Below are 22,103 nucleotides of genomic sequence, written 5' to 3' on the forward strand. Positions count from 1 at the left end.
AATATGCATGTCGTGTGTAAGCCCGTTGTGATGCAATGCCAAGCAGGGTGCACAGCTACGCAGAGTGACCGCGCTGAACCAAAGGGCTCCAGCGGCCGAAGCTAGCCGAAGGATCACGGCTGATCCTTCGGCTAGCTTTGTGAATAACCCTCACAGTGCCCTCTAAGGTACAGTCATTGGTTGATGAGATGACAGCCGGCGGAGCTTAGCCATGAATTTAGACCTAATTAACAAATTAAAACTAAATTCGAGAGACACACAGAGGCTGACTGATAAAGGTGAGCACAGCCATCATGCATTGTGTGCACTTGGGCAGGACTTGCAAATATTTACATAGGCTGACAGGTTCTCTTTAGGGCTTGGTTACACAGGTTGATGAGTGGAGTGGCCTGAGCTTTCCCCCTAAGCGTGGGACAGAATAACTTTGACGAGTGATGGCTTGGATGCACAGGAAACGTATTGTTAGTTTTCCCTCTTAGGGGCAGGGGGGCAGTGGCAGCGTGTACATGTAACCTCAGCAACAAAGGATGCGTCAAGCTCTGCCCAGACTTGATCTTATACTGATGTGTGACCGTTGCTGACAATCAGCCAACTACATACTTCTCACCAATTAACCACACCACAGGCCGCCAGCCAGTATGTAAAGCTGGGCTCAGTGTGTCCCCTGGCATAACATTTCCTCCGGTGCATGCAGCTCTCTGTTTCCAGCTCTGTATGGGACATATTCACCACTGCCTGCCTTAAACTTAGTGCCCCTCAGCTCTGATTGTGTGTAGCATTGTGGTATAATATAGTGGTTGGCTAGTTGCTGGGTATAGATACTCCACAAGTATTCCAGGGACTGTCTTGGTGTGGAAAATACAAAATACACACACTTCTATATCTCCAATCTGTCGCTCCTCACCATTTCATACTCCCTTTTATTTTTTGGAAGACCTTCTGCTAACCACATACTGTACCTTCTCCCTTATCCATTGTATGAATATTACATCTTCCTGTCTTCTCCTCCTCAGATTGCATCGACTGATGGATCTCCCAAATGACAGCAGCATGGAACCAACTGTGAGCCCCGAGAAGGAGGATCACCAGGGTCTGTAAGTGTTGCAGCTAATACTCTATTACACTAATGTCTCCCCACAAGAGGAAGGACAGGCTCATAGTCCCATTCTGTCCATGTGCCACCCTGTAATTAGAGGAACATACTCATAACCCCCATCTTGTCTCTGTGTCACCCTGCATGAGGAGGCACAGACAACTAACTCTTTTCTGTCACTGTAACCTGTAAGAGAAGAGACAAGCTCATACCTCACTACTTTCTGTGTCACCCTCCCAGAGAATGGACAGACTCATAGCCGTCTTCTGTGTCTGCTATCACTATGTCACCCAGCAGCAGGAGGCACAGACTTATAGACACCTCCTGTCAATGTGTCACCCTGCAGGAGAATGGATAGACTCATAGACCCCTCCTGTCAAAGTGTCACCCTGCAGGAGGCACAGACTCATAAACCCCTCCTCTCAATGTGTCACCCTGCAGGAGAATGGATAGACTCATAGACCCCTCCTCTCAATGTGTCACCCTGCAGGAGAATGGATAGACTCATAGACCCCTCCTGTCAAAGTGTCACCCTGCAGGAGGCACAGACTCATAGACACCTCCTGTCAATGTGTCACCCTGCATGAGAATGGATAGACTCATAGACCCCTCCTCTCAATGTGTCACCCAGCACGAGGAAAGACAGGCTTATAGCTCCCTTCAAAGTGACACTAAACTCAGGAGTTAAATTTTAAAAATCCATTAAAGTACGCTAACTATTGAGTAATACACAAATAAGCTACATTTTGGTTCATAGTTAGGGTACTTGAACTCCTGAGTTTAGTGCCATTTCAGTCACTGTGTCACCCAGCAGGAGCAGGTACAGTTAATAGTCCTCTTCTGTCACTGTCTCATCCTGCAGTACAAACCCGTAGCTCCCTTCTATCACTATGTCACCAGGCAGTAAGAAGGATAGACTCAGCTCTGTTCTGTCACCCTGTAGAAGGAGTGACAAAGGGGTGGGGTATAGTGTCGATATTGAGGATTATTTGATGATTTGCTGTGCTGCACATGTTATTTGAACTATTCCTATATAAAAAAAATGGAAACCAATAATAACTTTGAAAGAAAAGAAGTGACAAATGTACAGCTCATTTTTGCCAATGTATCACCCAGCAGTAGAAAAGACACATTTATTGCCTCCTTCTTTCCCAGACAGTCACCTTGCAGGAGGAGGGATAGCCTCGCACCAATCTTGAGACTGCAAAGCAGTGTGGTGTATGAATATTGCTTTCCTGGCTCCTTATATCCCTCATTAATGTCTTATCTTTTTTATGTCTCAGGTTGCCAGCCGTCCCCGCTTCCAATTTCCCAGAAGTGGGATGTGGAGTAAGTGACCCACTTTGTTGTCTTGTGCCATGTAAAGGGTTTCCTGGGTGGTTCTTGTGGGATGGAGGGTATCATTACATGAATTGCGCTTGTCCTAATTGTCCTTACTTGTCATCTTATTTTTCTATTTTGTCTCCATAATCAGGATTCTGGTTCCACCCTGCCCACTGATATAACAACCTTACAGGAGGGTGAGCGTAGTACTGTTACTGCTTCACAGGCATCTGCTGCCCCTGCTACAGAGGATTATCCAGGGCAGCAGGAGCTGCAGTTGGAGTTTGAGCGTGATGGGACAAGCAAGTCTGTCATGTGTAAGGTAAGTATGTGAGAGGACCAGTGCTGTGCAGAACATGTACCGAATATGCCTCAGCTAGCCAAGAGCTCCATCACCATTTTGCATTTCCTCCCCACTTTTTGGCAGAAGAATACAGAGCACAAACTTCTGCTCCCTGCAGAATATGAGATGGGGAGACCTCTGCAGCACTCTCCCAGATCACAGAAAGACAAGCAAACGTTGCAATAAAACTGAGACATAAGACATTGCAATAAAGAGACATTGACCATTGCTCTGCATTGTTCCCCTAGTCAGAGAGTAAGGAATGATGTTCTGCAGGATATTGCCAGGAAATCATACTCTGCAGTATGTCTTAATTCTATGGAAATATTTTTTTTCTCTGCAGCCACTCTGGAGCGATGCTTTTAAAGGCAGGTGGTGCTCTGCAAGTGTGAGCTCTTGGGTCCCTTGTGTGATGTGACTGTCATGGAGTTAAATAGATCTTGTTTGTGTAAAGGTGGATTAAGGTCTAGGCAGTGTTTGCTCATCTCTTCCCATTGTTTTTGCAGTGCTCCCCAGAGCTGAATAAGCTGTTCTGCCAGACATCTAAGACCTCCCCAGTTCTGATCCATGTTAAGAGCTCCCCTTACTCCGGTTCTGTGGTGCCCCAGACCATGAAGGTGTATAAGAAACCCGAGCATATAGCAGAAGGTGTGAACCGGCGCCCTTCCAACAAGAGTTCTGTGGCGTTTCATAACGGTGAGTGACCCCATAGTGTGCAGGGTTTACCACTGGCACTCCAATCATGATAGGAATAGGCCTTTTTATTGACAAATGTTCACATTATCACAAAGCAAATGATGTTTCAGGACCACATAGGGTCTCTTCATCAGGCAAACGCATTGCTATCATGATTACAGTGCTGGTGACTTCTCTTTTTCTTCAGTATTCACAGCGCTAACCATTTGTCACTGCAGCACCCACCACGGATTATATTGGGATTCTATGGTCAGACGTGCGATGGGATATGTGCAATACCCACTGGAGAGATTTCTCTTTCGGTCCTTGTTATACTCATGGCATTTCTAAGTGTTCTGCTACTGATTTCTGTAGTGTTCTATATATTCCTGCTAACATGGTCTCTGGCCTTGTGGGTTCTCCATTGAGACCAGGCACAGTAAGTTCAGTGCACAGCAACACCCTCAGGTGTCCTTGGGTCAGGAAGTGAGGGGAAAACTCCCCAGTCAGGACACAGAAACAAAAGTCTGATTTAGCCTTCCCTGCTCCATCCAAGAACTGTTTGGCTGGAGTTCCACTTTAATCAGTAGCTTTACAAGTTTCTGAGAACATCCATGTTAGGTCCTGATGGGAGATCAGGTCATGTGACTTCCTCTGCATATTGTCCAAAATCCAGTGTACCTATCGCACTCCTGACTGAATAATACCCTTATAGTCGGGTGGGTGCCAAAGTGACTGCAGATGCCTCTGCAATCCAAGATAAGTATATGTATAAAGTCACTCGCACTCCAATAGAATTTCAAGTAAAAAATGGTGTATTGACTCGATTGCTATCACATCATAAAGCTATATGATGTGATAGCAATCAAGTCCGTTTTTGACTTGAAATTCTATTGGAGGAGTGCGAATGACTTTATACATACACTTCCTCTGCATGAAGTCTCTTTTTTTATTTTTAGTCTTCACCCGTCAAAGTCATCTGATCCTTATTGAAGAGAATTCCATGGCTCATTATACAGAGGATGAAAATGGGAATCACAGTGCCAATGGGCCATATGAGGAGCCGCAGGTGAGAAGATGCCATATTGGGAGGAGAAGGTAGTTGTAGTGAATAATCTGACGTGTGTATTCCATGCCAGGTGGGATCCCAAACCTCCAATGTTCTCACAAGTGATATGCAAAACAATACCCGTCTGGGGGAAATGAACCGCCGGCTCATTATGACCGTCACACTAGAGTCCAAGGAGTGAGTATCCATGATGACCTGTACTCGCCTTGTAAGAGACAAATATTTTGCTATATTAGATTTATTTTAAATAGGACCAGCCTGTAAAGAAAGGAACTAACATTTGTCTATCCCGCCACTTATGCAGAGAGGGATCAGGCTTGTAACACTCCTAAAAGTGTTGGATGTAGTAGTGTAGCAGCCCGCAAGGCTGGTAGGAGGGGGTCCCATTAGAGAGGCTATAAAGGAAAAATAATTTTGCAGTATAGAAAGGATGAAGCCAGACCTCAGTATCAGTGTCACAGATCCTTCTCTGTGCAGTAAGAATCATTTGCTTAGCTGTCTTAGTAGTGTAGATGTATTGTAGAATTAAACCAGAATTCCAAATGCAGTTAAAAATCCCAGAGTTTCTCCTCAGCTAAAACCTTATAGGACTGCTGATATCATTATGGTTGTTATTATTGCTACTAAAGCTTTTATCCACAGCACTGCTTCTTAGTAGGATACTGGTTATGCTGATAGCGCTCCTTCTGCCTTTCCTTGATTTAGGCATATTTTTTGTTAAGATCAATGACACGTATTGTCACAGTTGGCACTGCTAGCTGCTACAGAGAGAGGTAGCTTGGGGCCCTATCAAAGTTTTTCTATGAGGCCCCATGATTCATAGTTCGTAAGTCCTTGGTTGGATGCAGAAGATTCTTCAGCCCCCATGACTTTACAAAAGAGCAAAGATCAGCAGCCGGACAGATGTGTGTAAAATGATTTTCTTTACAGGCAGCTCTTATTAAACAAATGTTTCAGCTAGTGATGCAGACACTTTCAGAGGGCTGAAATACCTTTCCTGGATAAAATGCTGTCTCTGGCTCCCTCCGGTGGCAATCACACGACCAAAGGCCTTGGTGTTGTTCACTCGGCGCTCTGGTGTGTCATTGCAGCAGGCATAGAGTTAAATGATCAGCACTGTAGGGAGCGTAGGGCACGGTTATGTCCAGGAAATGTATCTTAGCTCTATTATGCTCTGTTTATGGTGACAGGCCAGTTCCCATAGCTGTATGCCACTGAGTCCACGTTCATATTTGTGATTTGCAGATTCCTTCAGCTTCACTCTCTGTTAAAAGGGGAAATCTAGCCATATATAACTAATCTCTTCTAAGTCTTGCTATGTAGTCATTTCAAATGTAATACATTGGTGAACTCTGCTAATATAACTTCTTGAAATATATCTTTATCTTCCCATAATCCCCCGCATGCCAGAAATCAGCCTGAAGGTGGGTTGTCACTAGAGCCATGCAGAATATATTACATTGTATGCTACTGCTATCCTGAAATGTTTTGCCACTGGGGAATGGATTTAGGCAGGCTACATGAGAAGTAATGGGAAGATCTCATTAGTATTTTGATCATAGTCCTGCAGAGAGATGACAACATTAACTGCAGGCTCTCAACAGTGGTATCATCCTCCTGGCTGTGCTGTCTGACAGGGTTTCTGTGTGGCAGGACTGGCTGTATATAAGTACAAGTCTGTTAGTATGTAGAACCATTCACATGTGTGTGATTAAGTTGCATATATCTAGTGTTTTCCCTGACGTTCAGGCTTTGATAATTATGGATCCATTGTTAATGTGCTCTGATTCCTTCATGTCTGCCCTCTTCCAGTGGCATCCTGGACCAACACCGCTTTCATGCCTGCATGGGCGATTTTCCTTGCAAAGACCACCAAATGGAGGGGGAGAACGTCTTGAAGAAGGAGATGAAAGACAGTAGAATGATGGGTGAGACTACAAGGTTTGGAGTGAGGTGGCTGGCTGGTGACTTTAGGATTAGCCAATGCCCATGGAAATAAGAGGAAAGTTAGAACAAATCACCCACTTCCCCAACAATTTAAATGGTGTGGATTGCTTTGTGTAGCAGCTAAATTATCCCTTCAGTCAGCAATAACGTGTCCTATAGAATGTTTTTATGGCTGAGCGGAGTGCTTTGTTCAATGCTTTACCAGCAGGGAGTGGGTAGATTAATTCTTATAATGGGCCTCATGTTCCCATTACTACTCCTCAACAGCCTAAGGACTGAGGGATTGCCAACCTACATACTACGACAGGAAGAATAACGTTGAAAATACTCTGCCCTGCTACACCACCTAAGTGTTTCCTGTCCCAAGAGACAGGTTGTGTTAAGTGCATGCAGCCTTCAAACTCCCTGATTGGACAGGAGGGTTGCTGAACTGCTGCTGTTGTAACTGGTATATACTAAATCCAGCTATCCTTTCTTAAAAGAGAACTATGGGGTAAGTGTTTTTCCCCATAGTTCTCTTTAGGGCCATGTGACGACATATTCTAACCTCCTCCTGTGACCCAAAGCTCAGTATATAGCGGGCTATTGCTCGCAGTCGGGGCAGATCCTGACAATACTGTCCTGATCCACCCAGCAGGCTGATTGACAGCTGGGCCTGCCTATCTAGAGGCAGAGCCAGCTGTGCCTGCCCTCTCCTAGTTTGTTCCTCCACTCATCGCTGCACGATCGGAGAGAGGAGGGGGGAATCTCTGCGGGGAGTGGTGATGACAGTCACCGCTCACTGCAGGGAGACGATCGGGAAGTGAGCGGACGGCGGCATGTTTCTGCTCACTTCCCGATCAATAGAGCTGACCTGTGACAGCTTCTTTGTCACAGGTCGGCTTTAACTATGAGGATGAGTGGAAATCACTCCCCTCATAGTTCTCCTTTAAGTGTAGTTGCTAGCAGCATGCCAGAATACTGAATCTGAATAAAACAAGCTATGTTAGTTTTGGCATGTATATACATTTATTTAAGATTTTTGCTTTTACCACCCGTATGTGACAATGCTGTTAATCTGACAATCGCCAGCACCGTCACATGATAGGAGAGGGGAGTAAGTCACATGCTGCCTATTCTTGGAAGTTCTGGGTATTTTTCTCAGCAACTGGCTTACCTTTCCTTGTCACTGCTCATCCACTAGAGTAGTAGGAACATCTGGAGTTTTTCAGCATCAGACTTAGTATTGCCAGCTGGTCCTTGCTACACATGTTCACTAAGTTCCATTGTATGGACATGGCAGACTCTGCCATGGCTTCCTTTGACCAAAAGGGCTTGTAAGTGGCTACATGATCAGCCCGACCTGGAACTACTGGCATTTGCCTGTGAGGTGTGAAGTTATTTAGACCTCCCCTTGTTTTGGACTGGTTTAGGACATCCAATTGGTTTTGTTGGTTCCTCCCAAACAATGCTGAGAGAAAGAAAGATCTTTGTAATCACCATCACCAATCCTTTTTTTTCAGTAGTTCATTAGGGGACATGGTTTCCTGAAGTTACTGTTAGCTACTACTGAGATGACTTCCCATGGAGAATCATGTGTCTTGCAGGGAGTGTCTGAGCCTTCTGCTTCTTATTGTCCAGTCTTTTAGTGTGAAGGGCATATATTCAATGGTCTACCATGTCCACCTCTGTAGTCAGAAAACACTAAGGCGGGGTAGTGAGGTGGAGCCTTGTAAACTCTATTCCTGTCCTAGTAGGTAGGTAGGTAGGTGAGCAGTACAAGTATTATCTCAGTTTTCATAAAAAGCAGAGAGGTGGTCGGGATAACTACAAGGGGTCAGAATTACGTTAAAGGGGTGTTGTTGTAGTTTTGTGTTAGAATTCTGTTTTAGGTGAAGACCTTTATGTTTCTTGTCCTTTCAGCCTTTCCACGCCTCCCTACGGTGTTACATCCCCTATTTTCCATAAAACACCATGCCAGAGAGGAGGAAGTCTTCACCCTCAAGGTAAGCTGGTTTACCTGTGATTGCTTGCCCATCCTTTATTTCTTATGCTCTCCTTTTGATATGGCCTGCCATTCTCTTCCAGATCAGAGGACGCAAACGATACAAAATATTTAAAAAGCTTAATGACGCCTTGGATTTGCAGGACAGACGTCAGGCGTAAGTTATGCCAATCTGTAATTTAGCAGAGAAAGTGCATTGAGACTTAGGCTGTAGAATGTCTCATTTAACATTGAATTGTTTTTTTAACCCCTTCATGACTGAGCTAGTTTTCAGGTTCTGTTCATAAATGACTGACACAATTTTTACATTGTTGCCATGTGATTCTTCCACGGCAGTAATATACTTTCTTACTAAATGTACCCACACATATTATATATAGTTTTTTAGAGGACAGATAGGGCTATATAATTATATCACATATGTGTACCTAACCCCTCACTTAGTTTGAATAAAAAAAATGGGCAGAAAAACTAGGAAGAAAACACTTTTTTCACAAGTTTTGATTATTATTATTTTTTTTTAGAATTTTTTATATTAAAGTCTCCCGTCACGAAGGGGTTAAATGTACACCAGAAATGTGCATTTTACACTCTAGTGGACAAAATACAGTTGCAAGACCCAGTTCTCACATCTGCTGCCATCTGTCTTTCGGCAGTTCTCATCCCCACATCTAATGGCATCTCTGCTTGGTGTTTCTTCTCCTGTAGGCTGGCTGAATTGTTACTGAAGAGAGGAGCTGATAATACCATCCAGGGCAGTGAAAGAGAAAACATCCTGAAGCACATTGCTGACATTGTAACCTTATGAGTTGTGTTATAAGTGAAATTGTGGGAATATTGTTATTGGTTTCTGTTACGTCTCATTTTTTGCCAGTGTCTGCACTTTTTCTGTTCTCTAAAAGGCTCTGCTCTGTCAGTGTTTTGATTGGTATTTTTGTTTTAGTAGTTATGTGTGACATATACAGTAAGGCCCATGTCACAAGGACTTGCCAGTGACAGAATCACTAAAATGTGCAGGGAGAGCACTCTCCTGTTTGTATGTGTTGCTCCATTACCGGATGTGTCAGTGCTGATGGTAATACTGCAGAATGTACATTGCCAGTGAGAGAGCATTGCTCTGTTTTTTTTTTAGCAAGGGAGCAACACATGCAAGCAAATAGGTGTATCACTGCCCTTAGCAACAGGATCAAAAGTGTGACATGAGCCTAAGTGTATCACAAGCACATAAGTGTATCATTGCCCTGCTGTGTCCTCAACAGCAATACTTTCGCTGGCGAGTTCTTGTCAGCAACAGAATCAAAAGTGTGACATGAGCCTAAGGACAAAACTGCAGAGGTAGAAAGCTACACTATGTACAATACTTTAATACTGACGGTGAACCAGTCCACTTTGTGCACTTAAACAGCAATAGGGCTCTTTAAGTTTAGTCAATGCATCCGATTCTATGTCGCAGTCCTACACAAGAGTCTCTGTAAAAGGACAGTATCACCAAAATAAGTTTTAAAAAGAGGAATGTATCTTAACTGTCCTGCTGCATGTGCCACTGATCTTCTCTCTTTTGTACACCTACACTGGAGGAAGGACCTTCAAACCTGAGCTTCAGCATCAGACCTGCTTCCAAGATTATTGGATACCTAGTCTCCCTCTGGTCACTACTATTTCCCTGCAGAGCTGTAGTGACGGAGATGCAGGTAGATGGGACCACAACAGGGGATGAGGCTTCTGACACCAGAAGTGTGTTGAATGCTGAAGATTTTTTGGCCAGCATAGCACTGGAAGAGAGTGAACATCAGACATAGGGTGCCAGGACATGTAAGTATTATTTCTCTTCTTTTGCTGGGGCCCCCTCCTTTTTTGGCGATATTGTCATTTTAATGAGACTTACAAAGTAACCTTTTTTATGTAAGTGAGTGTTTTATTTGCTGCTAAAGATGTTGTGTTCTGTGTTAAGTTCTAAATAAAAGTTCCTCAGCAAGAAGTAAAGTATGTGTGTGTCTCTTATATCCAGTGGCACTATCAAAGAATTTGCGATGTGGGTGTCATCTAGGGGTAAAAGTTAGGCCCCAAGCAAGGTGTACAGCCTGTGGTCTGAGAGAAGACAATAATCCTCCAGGGTCTGGTTCCCTGTAGGAGGAGTCGCAATGGAGTGGACTAGCAGATGATGAGGAGGTAACAGGCTTCCTTTGATGAGCAGTGAGACCAATGGGTGAAAGCTTGCTGGTGTCTTGAGAGCATGGCATTAAGTCTCTGATGCTCCTGCTGTACATAACATGGGGCACTGGATAATAGTGCTGCCTAAAAGCTCCAAGTGGGGTCTCCATAGATGTAGCTCTGTTAGTGTATAATTATAGGTGCTAACTTGTCAGTATTGTATTCAATCCCAAAAATTTAGATTAAACATGATGGTGCATTTGCCAGCTTTGGTAAAAGTCCATTTTATGTTCCAGCATGAGAAATTCAACTGGTTAGCACTGACTGGGTGGTGAGTATTGGACGTTTTTCTCCAACATACACTGCCTGGCCAAAAAAAAGGTCACCTCGTGGATTTCAGGCAGTGTTATGATCTGGGGTTGATTCAGTGGATTAGGTTTAGCAACGTTATGTGTCCAAAAAATGAGGTCAGCTGTCTACCTGAATATACTGAATGACCAGGTTTTTCCATCAATGGATTTTTTCTACCCTTATGGCACATTGGGCGTATTCCAAGATGACAATGCCAGGATTCATCGGGCTCAGATTGTGAAAGAGTGGTTCAGGGAGCATGAGATATCATTGTCACACAGGGATTGACCGAGCATGAGATATCATTGTCACACAGGGATTGACCGCCAGAGTCCAGACCTTAATTCCATTGAGAATCTTTGGGATGAGCTGGATAAGACTTTACACAGTGATCCGACGCTCCCATCATCACTACAAGATCTCGGTGAAATATTCATGCAACTGTGGCCGGAAATAAATGTGAGCTTATCGAAATGATGCCACGGCGAATGTGTGCCAAAATCAAAGCTAAAGGCGGTCCAACGAAACAGAGTTTTTTTTGGCCAGGCAGTGTATTATCTTAGGTTTTCTGAAGATAGGCAAAACATTAATACAGTACTGTGCAAATGTTTGTAGTATTCCTGAAAAATTCTGTAAAGCAGGAATCCTTTCAGGAATACTGCCATGAATAGTTTTTTATTAATCAAGACATTTTATAGAAAAGTACAGTAGAGAGAGAAAATTAAAAAGAATAATTTAAATAAACATTTGACGTGATCATTCTTTGCCTTAAACACACTTTTTGATGGTACTTGTGTGGTAGGTTGTTCCAGCATCCTTAAGAACAACCTACCACTCTCCTCCGATCACTGGACCCCGGAAGTGATGTGTATTACATCAGTTCCGGTTTTCCCCGCTGATCTCTCTTCCGATCACTGGACCCCGGAAGTGATGTGCATTACATCACTTCCGGTGCCCCCGCTGATCTCTCCTCTGATCACTGGACCCCGGAAGTAATGTGTATTACATCACTTCCGGTGTCACTGTACACAGTCTCCGGCTCTTAGAGCCAGAAAATGAAGCTGGGGAAGCAGTTCTCAGCTTCTTTGGAGTCCCTAGGTGACATTAGGGGTCTGAAAGACCCCTGATGTCTCCATAAAGAGGACCTGTCACACCCTATCTGCTGTTACATAGAGTGCTTGTTAGCCCCCTATGTAATAGCAATGGGGTTAGTGTTAAAAGACAAAAAAAAAGTGTTTAAAAGTTATAAAAATTAAAGTAACATAAAAGAAAAATTAAAAAATGCAAAAAAAAATGTCAAGTCCCCCACCCCTCACGTGCACATACACGCGTCGGTGCGCCTATGTGTGAAAACGACAATTGCGCTACACATGTTACATATGGCCGCAAACGTCGGAGTGAGAGCAATCATTCTAAGGTCATTGATCACTGTTAGCACTAAACTGATGAGTGGTAAAAGCGTGTAAAATGTTCCCTATGTGAAATTTGGGGTATTTACTTTTTTTGTGGCTTCACAGGCGAACACAATTTTCAGGCTTGGCATGTATGGTGTCTATTTACCTGGCGTGACCCAGTCTTTCATATTTTACCAAAATATTGGGTATTTTATTATGTTTCTGTGCACTAAATTTTTATTTAGTTTATTTTTTCCTAAAAATACTGGCTTGATAAACATTTGGGCAAAAACCGTGCGCTCACTTCCCGATCTACTGAGCCGACCTGTGACAGTCTCATTGTCACAGGTCGGCTAGAACTATGAGGCTGAGTGAAAAGCACTCACCTCATAGTTCTCCTTTAAGGACATAGCTCCTCTCACCTACCAGTTTCGCTTAGTGTCCTCAGGAGAATGGATTTCTCCTCTTCTGCTTTTTTATTTAGTATTTTAGTTTATTTTGTTTCTTCCGTTTGAGATTCTACTAAAAAGAGCTGCTAGTAGATACATACTGGATATTATTAAATCCTGGAAGTTTCTCTAACTAGCCAACAAAACTGAGAGATTTATGGCAAATTAGTTAAATTCTGGAAGTTTCTCTAATTGTTAGGAAATGACAACTACCTCAATTGCTGTAGCACACAGGGGTGGTTGCTATACTTATAATCATCAACGGGAGCAGACGGGGATGAATGGCAACTTTAGTGTATGGTTGCCTACCATATTGGTCAGCTGACAAATTGCAGTGGTGGCAAGCTACCCAAAGTTATGTGCCTGATGTTTGTGTGGGTGTCTGCCGGCGGTGGGAAAAATTATAGCACAAGGATTCTAGCTCGCATGATAGCATGAGGAACTGTGTGCGCGTTGATCACTTGGCAGCTCCAGATTGCATGAAAGATTTGTATCTGCCTGTGTGTCCAACAACTTAACTTGGGCGAGTCTCCCTCTGGTGGAGGCCAGCAGTACTGCATGATGGGAATGCTGTATCACAGTTTGTTTTACCTCTCCAGAATAAGCTATTGCCTCATTCCTCCTCCATCAAATGAGGGATCCCGCTCTGGTTAGCAAGTGACTGTAGGCGAGATTGCTACTAGATGCCCTCAGACTTCATCAAGTCCTCATTCGACCCACAATCTACAATCCCAGTCTGTCATCCTGCCCCCAGGCTGGCCACTGGACAGCGAAAGGAGAAGCAGCACACCAATCAGCGTATCTCTCTGTCACTCGGCTCTCTTCTCCTGTCGACATGCTCCTTGCTAGAACATGAGCTGACTATCACCTTGTGATGCTTCTCCCTTCCTCATTCTGATCTCTGCTGTACAGGGACTGCCAAAGGATGATATTTTGGGGTCAGTGGCGGACCTATGGAACAATGGGCCCCAGTGCAAGATTTGATGCAGTGCGTTCCGGTCAGAATCGGACCGGAACACACTGCATCTGGTGTGAACATATCCTTAATCTGGATCCTGTGATGGCAGAGAAAAGCACTGCAGATGCTGTCACTGCTGGGAAGGAGAACTGGTGAGCAGGGGGAGAAAGAGGGGGAGAGGAGCCGTGGACGGAGGTATGTGTGATGGCTGTAATCTGACCTGTGTCAGTACAAGGAGGGGGGTTAATGTGTAGGACGGACGGACGGACGGGTGTGTGGCAGGCTGCTGAATGAGTCACAGCGCTGCCAGGCTAGAGAGGTCAGTGAAAAGAGGGGAGGGGGGAGTGAATACTCCGATGTGTGGGATATTTATGTGACAGCAGGAGATTGCCTGGCCTGACGTGCGGCTTGTGAGCAGAGAGAGCAGGCAAGGGGATGATGCAGCAGATCGGAACCAAGGGGCGAGAATAGTGCTGGGACTGCTGCCTCGCCGGGTGCTTAAAGGCTGCTCTGCGGCGGCTGGACGGTCGGCGGCCGGACGGACCCCCACATCTCTTTCACCTTGCCACTGGTCTGGTGCCTGGGTGTGCTGGGTACTTTCAGGTACTTACACTGCCTGTATTTACCGTATTTTGCGATCCACAAGGCGCACCAGACCATAGGACGCAGGGGTTATGTGACCGCTGCAGTTAGTGACAGCTGAGACAGGTGGCTCTGTGATTACAGCATCACCTGTCTCAGTGATCACACAGAGCAGACAAACAATGGACGTTCTTCGTCTGCCCTACGGACTCTATGGCGAGCTCCTATGCCGTGGTCACGGGTCCCCCAGAGGAGTGGGGGACCCTGAAAACCATGGCGGGGGGGCTCCAGACACAATTTGATACAAGTGATCTGATTAGATCACTTGTATTAAACGAGCGGCGGCCCCACGCTGTACATTTAGCTCTGCTTGTCCGGAACAGGGCTGAATGTACACAAAAACTACTCGCCCGGTGCACGAAACTGCATGTCCCAAGCGTCGGGCGATAGGGATTCGCTCCATAAGACGCACAGACATTTTTGCCCCCCTTTTGGGGGGAAAAAATTTCGTCCTATGGAGCAAAAAATACGGTAAACAAAAATGCATGTGATCATGTCACAATTTTTACAGAGCTGCATTCATTTGTGTCTTTTATATCTGCCTAGAATTTTGCTTCAGTCAAACGATTCAGAAACAAAACTTTCATTTTGGATCACACCCTTTAGCAGGAGAAAAAGAATCAAGCCATTATCAACAGCGGTGAGGTCCAATCACACTGCATTTTCTAGAACGGATTCAGCTTTCACTTTCCTTCTTACAGCATTACTACAAGAATGGCGTCTGCAGATGTGAGAGAAGAGCTGAACTGCTCCATCTGTCTTGATGTTTACAAGGATCCTGTAACTCTGAGGTGCGGACACAACTTTTGCCGAGCCTGTATCGACCGTGTGCTGGATACACAGGAGGCGTCTGGAGGCTATTCCTGTCCGGACTGCAGGGAAAAGATTCAGGATCGCTCGGCGTTGTCCCGAAACGTAACCCTCCATAACATAGCTGAGCGTTTTCACTCCGCTCAGCCAGCTCAGGAGGAGAGCGGAATCTTCTGTACTTATTGTGACTTCTCCGTTCCTGCCGTTAAGACCTGTCTGCTGTGTGAAGCTTCTCTATGCGGCAAACACTTAAAAAAACACGGCAAGTCACTGGAACATGTGTTAGTGGATCCCACCACTTCCCTGGAGAACAGGAAATGCTCCATCCACAAAAAGATCCTGGAGTATTACTGCACTGAGGACTCTACCTGTATCTGTGTCAGCTGTTGCTTGGTTGGGGAACACGGCGGGCACGCGGTGGAATCGATAGATGATGCATCTGAAAAGAAAAGGATAAAACTGAGGACCATCCTAGAGGAACTGACCTCGAAGAGAGAGCAAGGTGAGAGAAAAGCCCAAACCCTGCTGAGACACAAGAAAAAAGTGGAGAAAAAGTTGACTGGTGAAACCGGGAGGATTACTGCCCTTTTCAGAGACCTCAGGAAAGAGATGGATGACCTGGAGAAGAGAGCCTTGTCTGAGATTGATAGACAGGAAAAGCGGATAATGTTGTCCTTCTCTGATTTGATCCAGCAGCAGGAAGTCGAGAAGGACGAGCTGTCCAAGAAGATGCACTACATTGAAGAACTGTGCAACGCCACCGATCCTCTAGCCATCCTAAAGGAGCGGCAATCGGAAACGATGGACCTTTGTCATCCCGAGGAGGTAGAAAATCAGGACACTGGGAAGGACGGTAACGTTCTCTGCAATGTTGGTGATCTGGATAAGAATCTGATCTCACTTACTCTGCATTCAGGTTTAAGTAACATGGTATCACGCTTAAAGAATGAGATCCACATACAGGAAGCGGTTGATGTGTCGATGGATAGAAACACAGTTTCCAATTTTCTCCAAATAGAAGATGACCTGAAAAGGGCTTATTATACAAAAAGCCAACAACACCCAGATTCACCTGAGAGGTTTGAGGATTGCCAAGTTTTTAGCACCCGGGGCTTCTCATCGGGGCAGAATTTCTGGGAGGTGGAGACCAGTAGGACAGGAAATTGGATGATAGGGGTGGCCTATGCCAGTATAGAGAGGAAAGGGGAGCACTCTTTCATTGGGAACAATGACAAGTCTTGGTGTTTGTGCAAGGTCAGTAATAAGAAATACTCAGTGATGCATGATAGTAAAACTATCCAGTTACCTGACAAATGCTCCAGCCAGAGATTAGTGATCTATCTGGATTATAAGGCTGGGCGGTTGTCCTTTTATGAGCTCGGTGAAGCCGTCAGACACTTATACACCTTCTCCGCCACCTTCACTCAGCCCCTCCATGCTGCATTTTACATATGGGATGAGTGGTTACGAATCAGAAGTTAGGTCAGTTATAAAAAAGTGTTGCCAGATTACACATTCTACATGCAGATCATTCTCTGCAGAGAACAATTGTTAGTCCATGATTACTATAGTACTATAAATATAATCATGTATACTGGCAGCACAGGAAAATAGACTGAAAACAAAGCAGAGTACTTGCCCTAAGGGGTCACTGTATCTTTAATAAAATAAAATCCTAGCTTAGCTTACCCCACTCTCTGCTCATAAAGTGCTTAAAGAGACCCTGTCACCAAGTTAAAACAAAGCAGGTACAAGCACAGAAAAAGCAAGCATTTTAAATGCCTCCTTGCAGTGTTTTTTCTGCACATTAATTATTTTAATTGACTTGCAATGTGCCTCAGAACTTACTAGCAAATGTGACTATTTCATGAAGAGTCAGTTTCCTAGCACATGTAGAAATGTCACCAGCACACCAATCCTTTTAAGATAGCAAAAGCTTCATTTATTGATGTTTTTTGTCATATGACCAAACAAGGGTCCCTTCATCAGGATTGCGCCATCTGCGGTCACTGCGAGCACCCCCCACTACAAGGGACATATCGGTAAGGAGTGCGACAAGGATAGTACTTAGTTTCCTAGCACAGCCCCCTCTGTGCTTGCATGTCATAGCCCTCTCCTCTTTTGGTAGTGTCTTAATTTCTTTCTGTGCTGGCCCAGCTCTTCCGCCACTTACCTCCCTATATAACCTTATATGTAGCAGCTGGGGGAGGAGAGAAAGGGCATACAATAGAACAGGGAAGGGCAAACTTCGGCCCTCCAGTTGTGGTGAAACTACAACTTCTCCTTGATGGTTGAATAATAATCTTAGGAGCCCAGAGCTCTCAAATGTATGTACCCTTTTACCATGGAGTTGGCAACTTAAAGGAGAACTACGGGGTAAGTGTTTTTCCCCATAGTTCTCTGCAGGGTCACGAGAGGAAATATACTAACGTCCTCCAGTGACCCAAAGCTCAGTATACCGCGTGCTACAGCTCGCGGTATACTGAGACCGCCGCAGCCGGGACGGTTCCCGACATTACTGTCGAGATCCGCCCAGCTGCGTGATTGACAGCGAGCTCTGCCTATCTAGAGGCAGAGCCAGCTGTGCCTGCCGCCTCCCCCGTTCGTTCCTCCAGCCATCCCTGGAGGATCGGACAGGGGAGGGGGGGGGAGCCGTGAATGACAGTCACGGCTCTCTGTAGGGACAGGATCGAGAAGTAAGTGAACAATGGTATGTGTTCGCTCACTTCCCGATATATTGAGCCGACCTGTGACAGTTTCATTGTCACACTTCGGCTAGAACTATGAGGATGAGTGATTTTCACTCACCTCAAAGTTCTCCTTTAATACAAGGCATCAAAGCTGCTCATATTCCACAGCTGATTACTGAAAGGTAGCATGAATATTGAAAACAAAAACAGTCAAAGCCAACTGTATATTGTTTCATAGTTAAGCTGGCCAAACACCAGTAGAATTTAGTCTGAACGTTTTCACTTTCGGAACGTTGGTTCAATTTTCTAATGGTTAGTGGGGTCTAGTCGACGTTCATTTTCGACCATAGTGACAAGAGAAATCAAAGGAGCTGGATGGAACATTTTTCTCATCTGAACAAACAAAATTCTAACCGTGAATGTAATTTACTTCCCGGGAAAAATTGTAGATATTGTATTGTGCATTTACTAGGCACAAAAGAAACCTGTTTAATACATCTAGGATTCCATTCAAGTAGCAGGTCTTGACAAGATGGTAAGGTCTTTCAAATTAAATTAGTTGACTCAACAAAGACACGATTGAATGCTCCGATGAATTGATTTCAAACACGTGATCAAACTAAATTCTATCAGTGTATGGCCAGCTTTAGGAACACTGGGTGGACCTGGCAGGAAGGGAAGCAATTTGGAACTTGAATGCACACAAGAGTGTGTGTCGTCAGGAAAATGATCTTTGAGTGGACGGATGCCAGTCCTGGTAGCCCTAATGTCTATTAGGATACAGCCTGTGTGACATTTATTTTGCTGATAGAGTTATGTTTGGCTTTTTCTCTGTTCTTATTTCTCTGCTCTTGCTTATGCGTCATGCAGTGTGTTAACATTTAATAAAAATCATATATGACACAAAAAAGACTCATTTGGAAAGTGATTTTTTAAAAACACCATATTATTATTATGATTATACAGGATTTATATAGCGCCAACAGTTTGTGCAGCGCTTTACGATATAAGGAAGACATTACAATCACAATACAAGTCAAGACAAGATGGTAAGGAGGGCCCTTCCCCTGAGGGCTTACGAACTAAAAGGGAGGGGCCAGTGATACATGAGGAGGTAGCTGTGTGGGGGATGTACAGTATAATGGGACATTTTAGTAGAAGGTTAAAACTGACATTTCTTCCAGATCCACAAGGACAGGGACTCGTTAAATAACTTGCAAGTAATGTATAATATAAAGAGTTATTATAATTTTTGAGTTGAGCAAGTTTAGCAAATATGAAATGTTGCATATGAATATAACGTACTCTTCTATCCAAACACGTTCCTTCCTATTATATACCATATTATCTGCACCACTATAAATAATACACAGTCCTAATAAAGGATACAACAACTTTATTTACTTTATTTATATCTTACAAATACAATATGGAAGAACATACTTGTGTAAAAAGCGCACATGCAAGAAAACATTTTATAAAAACACTTAAAGAAGACTTCTGGGAAGAACAAAAATGAACCCTTTCCGCTGCGCTGCTCCAAGGGTTAGGAGCTCATTTAGGTCTAGAGTCTAAAATAGCAAAGCTATAGTTCAATCCCTGTAGCCTCTCATGTAAAAGTCTCAGCTGACTTGAACATTGTCATTCTCCTAAAGCAAGAAGAAGATCACACATTCAGATTGTGCCATGTTGTAAATGAACAAAGTGCCAGTCCCAGAAAGCAATATTGGGGAATTCTGACAAGTTAATCCTGGGGCTGAAGGTTTGGAATGATGTATGAGTGACGTTGGGCTTCAGAAGGGTCGATGTGGAGGATGTGACTAATTTGAGGTAAGTCTACTCTCAGTGTATTGCTATATACAGTATGTGCCATATTTGAAAACTCAGATGATTTGAGTTAGGGACCACACTTTGTAGAAGTGCATTGAATGTTTTACAGAGCCCCTTTATTCTGCACTGTATGTAAATGGAGGCGCAGCCTGGGTCCGTCATAGCAAGCTGAAAGTTCTCTAGAAGCGAATATGTTTTATAAGAAAATTAGATCAAAACCCTATCAGAATGGAATTTAATCCGATAAAGCACTGTGTATCATTAAAAAATTGCCATTCTTTTTTTTTGTTTCATAAAATATTGTTTTCAACTTAATTTCCTAAATTTCTCAGTGCTGCTGATCTCCTTCAGCCCCTTTTTACTACTTCCTGTCTACATGCACTCGCTCCAGTGTCCACAGTTGAAAACCAGTAGTGATGGTGGACCATGCCTATGTAATTTATTTCAGTGTGGCTGCTTGTAGTCTCTATCAGGGGCACATGTAGTAGTTACATAGTATTTGAGGTTGCAATAAGACACAGGTCCATCGAGTTCAACCTTTATGTGTAAGTGTTTGTGTAGTGTGTGCATGTGTGTATATGAGTGTGTATATGAGAATAGCGTAACGCAACAGACTTCCCATTCTTGCCAGCTATCAAGCATGATGGAAGCCCCCAGTGATATACAATGGAATTAGCATGCAATCTCTCCAGCAGTGGTCGAAACACTCTTCCTTTTTATAGTTTCACGTCTAAGTCAGGAAAGATTTTTAACGATACTCCTTTATATGTAACTGAATCATTATTCCGAATTTTCCTCATAATTTCTTTATCTGTATAATAATGAAAGCTACAAACAATGTCTCGTGGCAGGTCCGTAGCGCTATTGCGCACATATGACACGGTCCAACATAAGGGGGAGGTGGCTTCTCTACTCAATGTGTTATTAAAAATAGATTGCGGTATTGACACCAATACACTTTCTTTTCGGGGATCCCACGGACCAGGACATTGTTCCTGCGGTGGCGGTTTTCCTGCTGTTCAGTTCGGTATATCAATGAACGGACATTAAGCTGGAGGGTCTTATTACTCTCTTACAACTCCTTAATAGTTACTGCATATTGATCAAGGTGGGTGCAGTGTCCTCTACTCGTGACTGAACATGTGAGATATTCTCTTTTATTGTACTAAGTTAATTTTTAACTGTACTTTCCAAGCGTGAGAACATTTTCTCTAATAACTAATAAATAAGGTAGGGGAAATCCTAATGAACTCTGCAGTATCATAGACCCCCCATATAGGTCTGAGCATGATGATACAGCTGTAGAGCCATTCCCCTCTACCCCACCTGGGGCACTTGAATGAAGATTCTGATTCTGTTGCTCCTCTCCCACTCCAGATGCCCCCAGAACTCTCTTTGTCTGCGGTTAGGAATCTCTTCATTGGACCTGCTCTGGGCGCTGAGCTTGGTCCCACATGCAGCCGCCGTCTCCCCATACTGACTATGTTCAATAAGTGCTGGCTCCGACTTACTGCTGTAGGCTGAGACTCACTATCAGCATAGGCTCACACAAAGAGGAAGGAGAGACGCCAAGTTGTAATCTCAGAGATGAGGGGACGGACACGACGGTTCGTTTCAGTCTGAGACCTTTCATGGAAGGAGCCTGTATGGAGCAATCTTAGACCGGTCCACCCGTCATCATGACGCAGACACGCCCCCCTGCACATCACTGCTTTTAACCATGGATACTTCTGCACTGCTAGACCAGCTGAATTGCTGCATCTGTTTGAACATTTACAGAGATCCCGTAGCGCTGAGATGTGGACACAGCTTCTGCCGGGTCTGTATCGCGAGTGTCTTGGAAACCCAAAAGCCTTCTGGAGTTTACAAATGTCCCGAATGTAGAAAAAAATTTCAAGAAGAACCGTCAGTGCAGGAAAACATCTCTCTCCGTCATATAGCAGAACACTTCCTGTCTACTCAGCCGAAGCAAGAGCAGACTGGGTTCCTCTGCAATTATTGTATTCACTCTCAAGTACCGGCTGTTAAAACCTGTGTGCATTGTGAAGCTTCATTGTGCCCGGCCTTGGGGCAGCAGGGAGTAGAGGGGCAGCAGGGGTGTGGAATTCCTATCTCCCGATGCCCGAGACATGCAGTTCCGGGCGCAGGGCAGGTAGTTGGTTTCTAAATTTAGCCCTGCTTTGGGCAAGCAGAGTTAAATGTACAGCGGGGAAGCCGCCGCTTGTTTTGAACATGTGATCTCGGCGATGTCGCCGAGATCACTTGTATGCAGCCTGCAGGCCTGCCATTCTCCATGGGGGGTGGTGGTTTGGTAGGAGGGGGGCGCATTGAGGAACCTGGCCTTGGGGCAGCAGAGAGAGTAAATCCGGCCCTGCCTCCATATGTACATGGCAG

The 22,103-nt window shown here is 44.4% G+C and overlaps 2 protein-coding genes across 2 annotated transcripts in view; both read left to right on the forward strand.

Annotated features, from left to right (window-relative positions):
* The window catches only part of LOC108784730 (cellular tumor antigen p53-like), an 11,419-nt gene extending 1,186 nt beyond the window's left edge, over nt 1-10,233 (forward strand). The window contains exons 2-11 of the mRNA XM_018553613.1: nt 1,014-1,094; nt 2,377-2,422; nt 2,568-2,738; nt 3,266-3,455; nt 4,394-4,503; nt 4,574-4,680; nt 6,316-6,431; nt 8,353-8,435; nt 8,518-8,591; nt 10,104-10,233. Of these exons, the coding sequence (XP_018409115.1) occupies nt 1,014-1,094; nt 2,377-2,422; nt 2,568-2,738; nt 3,266-3,455; nt 4,394-4,503; nt 4,574-4,680; nt 6,316-6,431; nt 8,353-8,435; nt 8,518-8,591; nt 10,104-10,233 (1,108 nt within the window). The remainder of the gene's footprint in view (nt 1-1,013; nt 1,095-2,376; nt 2,423-2,567; nt 2,739-3,265; nt 3,456-4,393; nt 4,504-4,573; nt 4,681-6,315; nt 6,432-8,352; nt 8,436-8,517; nt 8,592-10,103) is intronic.
* Nucleotides 10,234-15,093: 4,860 nt separating this feature from the next.
* Nucleotides 15,094-16,671, forward strand: LOC108784754 (tripartite motif-containing protein 7-like). The gene has a single exon (XM_018553641.1). The coding sequence runs from the start codon at nt 15,094-15,096 to the stop codon at nt 16,669-16,671; it is 1,578 nt and encodes a 525-aa protein (XP_018409143.1).
* The last annotated feature ends 5,432 nt before the right edge of the window (nt 16,672-22,103 follow it).

The sequence above is a fragment of the Nanorana parkeri genome, unplaced genomic scaffold (assembly GCF_000935625.1).
Source record: "Nanorana parkeri isolate BGI_ZX_2015 unplaced genomic scaffold, ASM93562v1 scaffold126, whole genome shotgun sequence".
NCBI lineage: Eukaryota > Metazoa > Chordata > Amphibia > Anura > Dicroglossidae > Nanorana > Nanorana parkeri.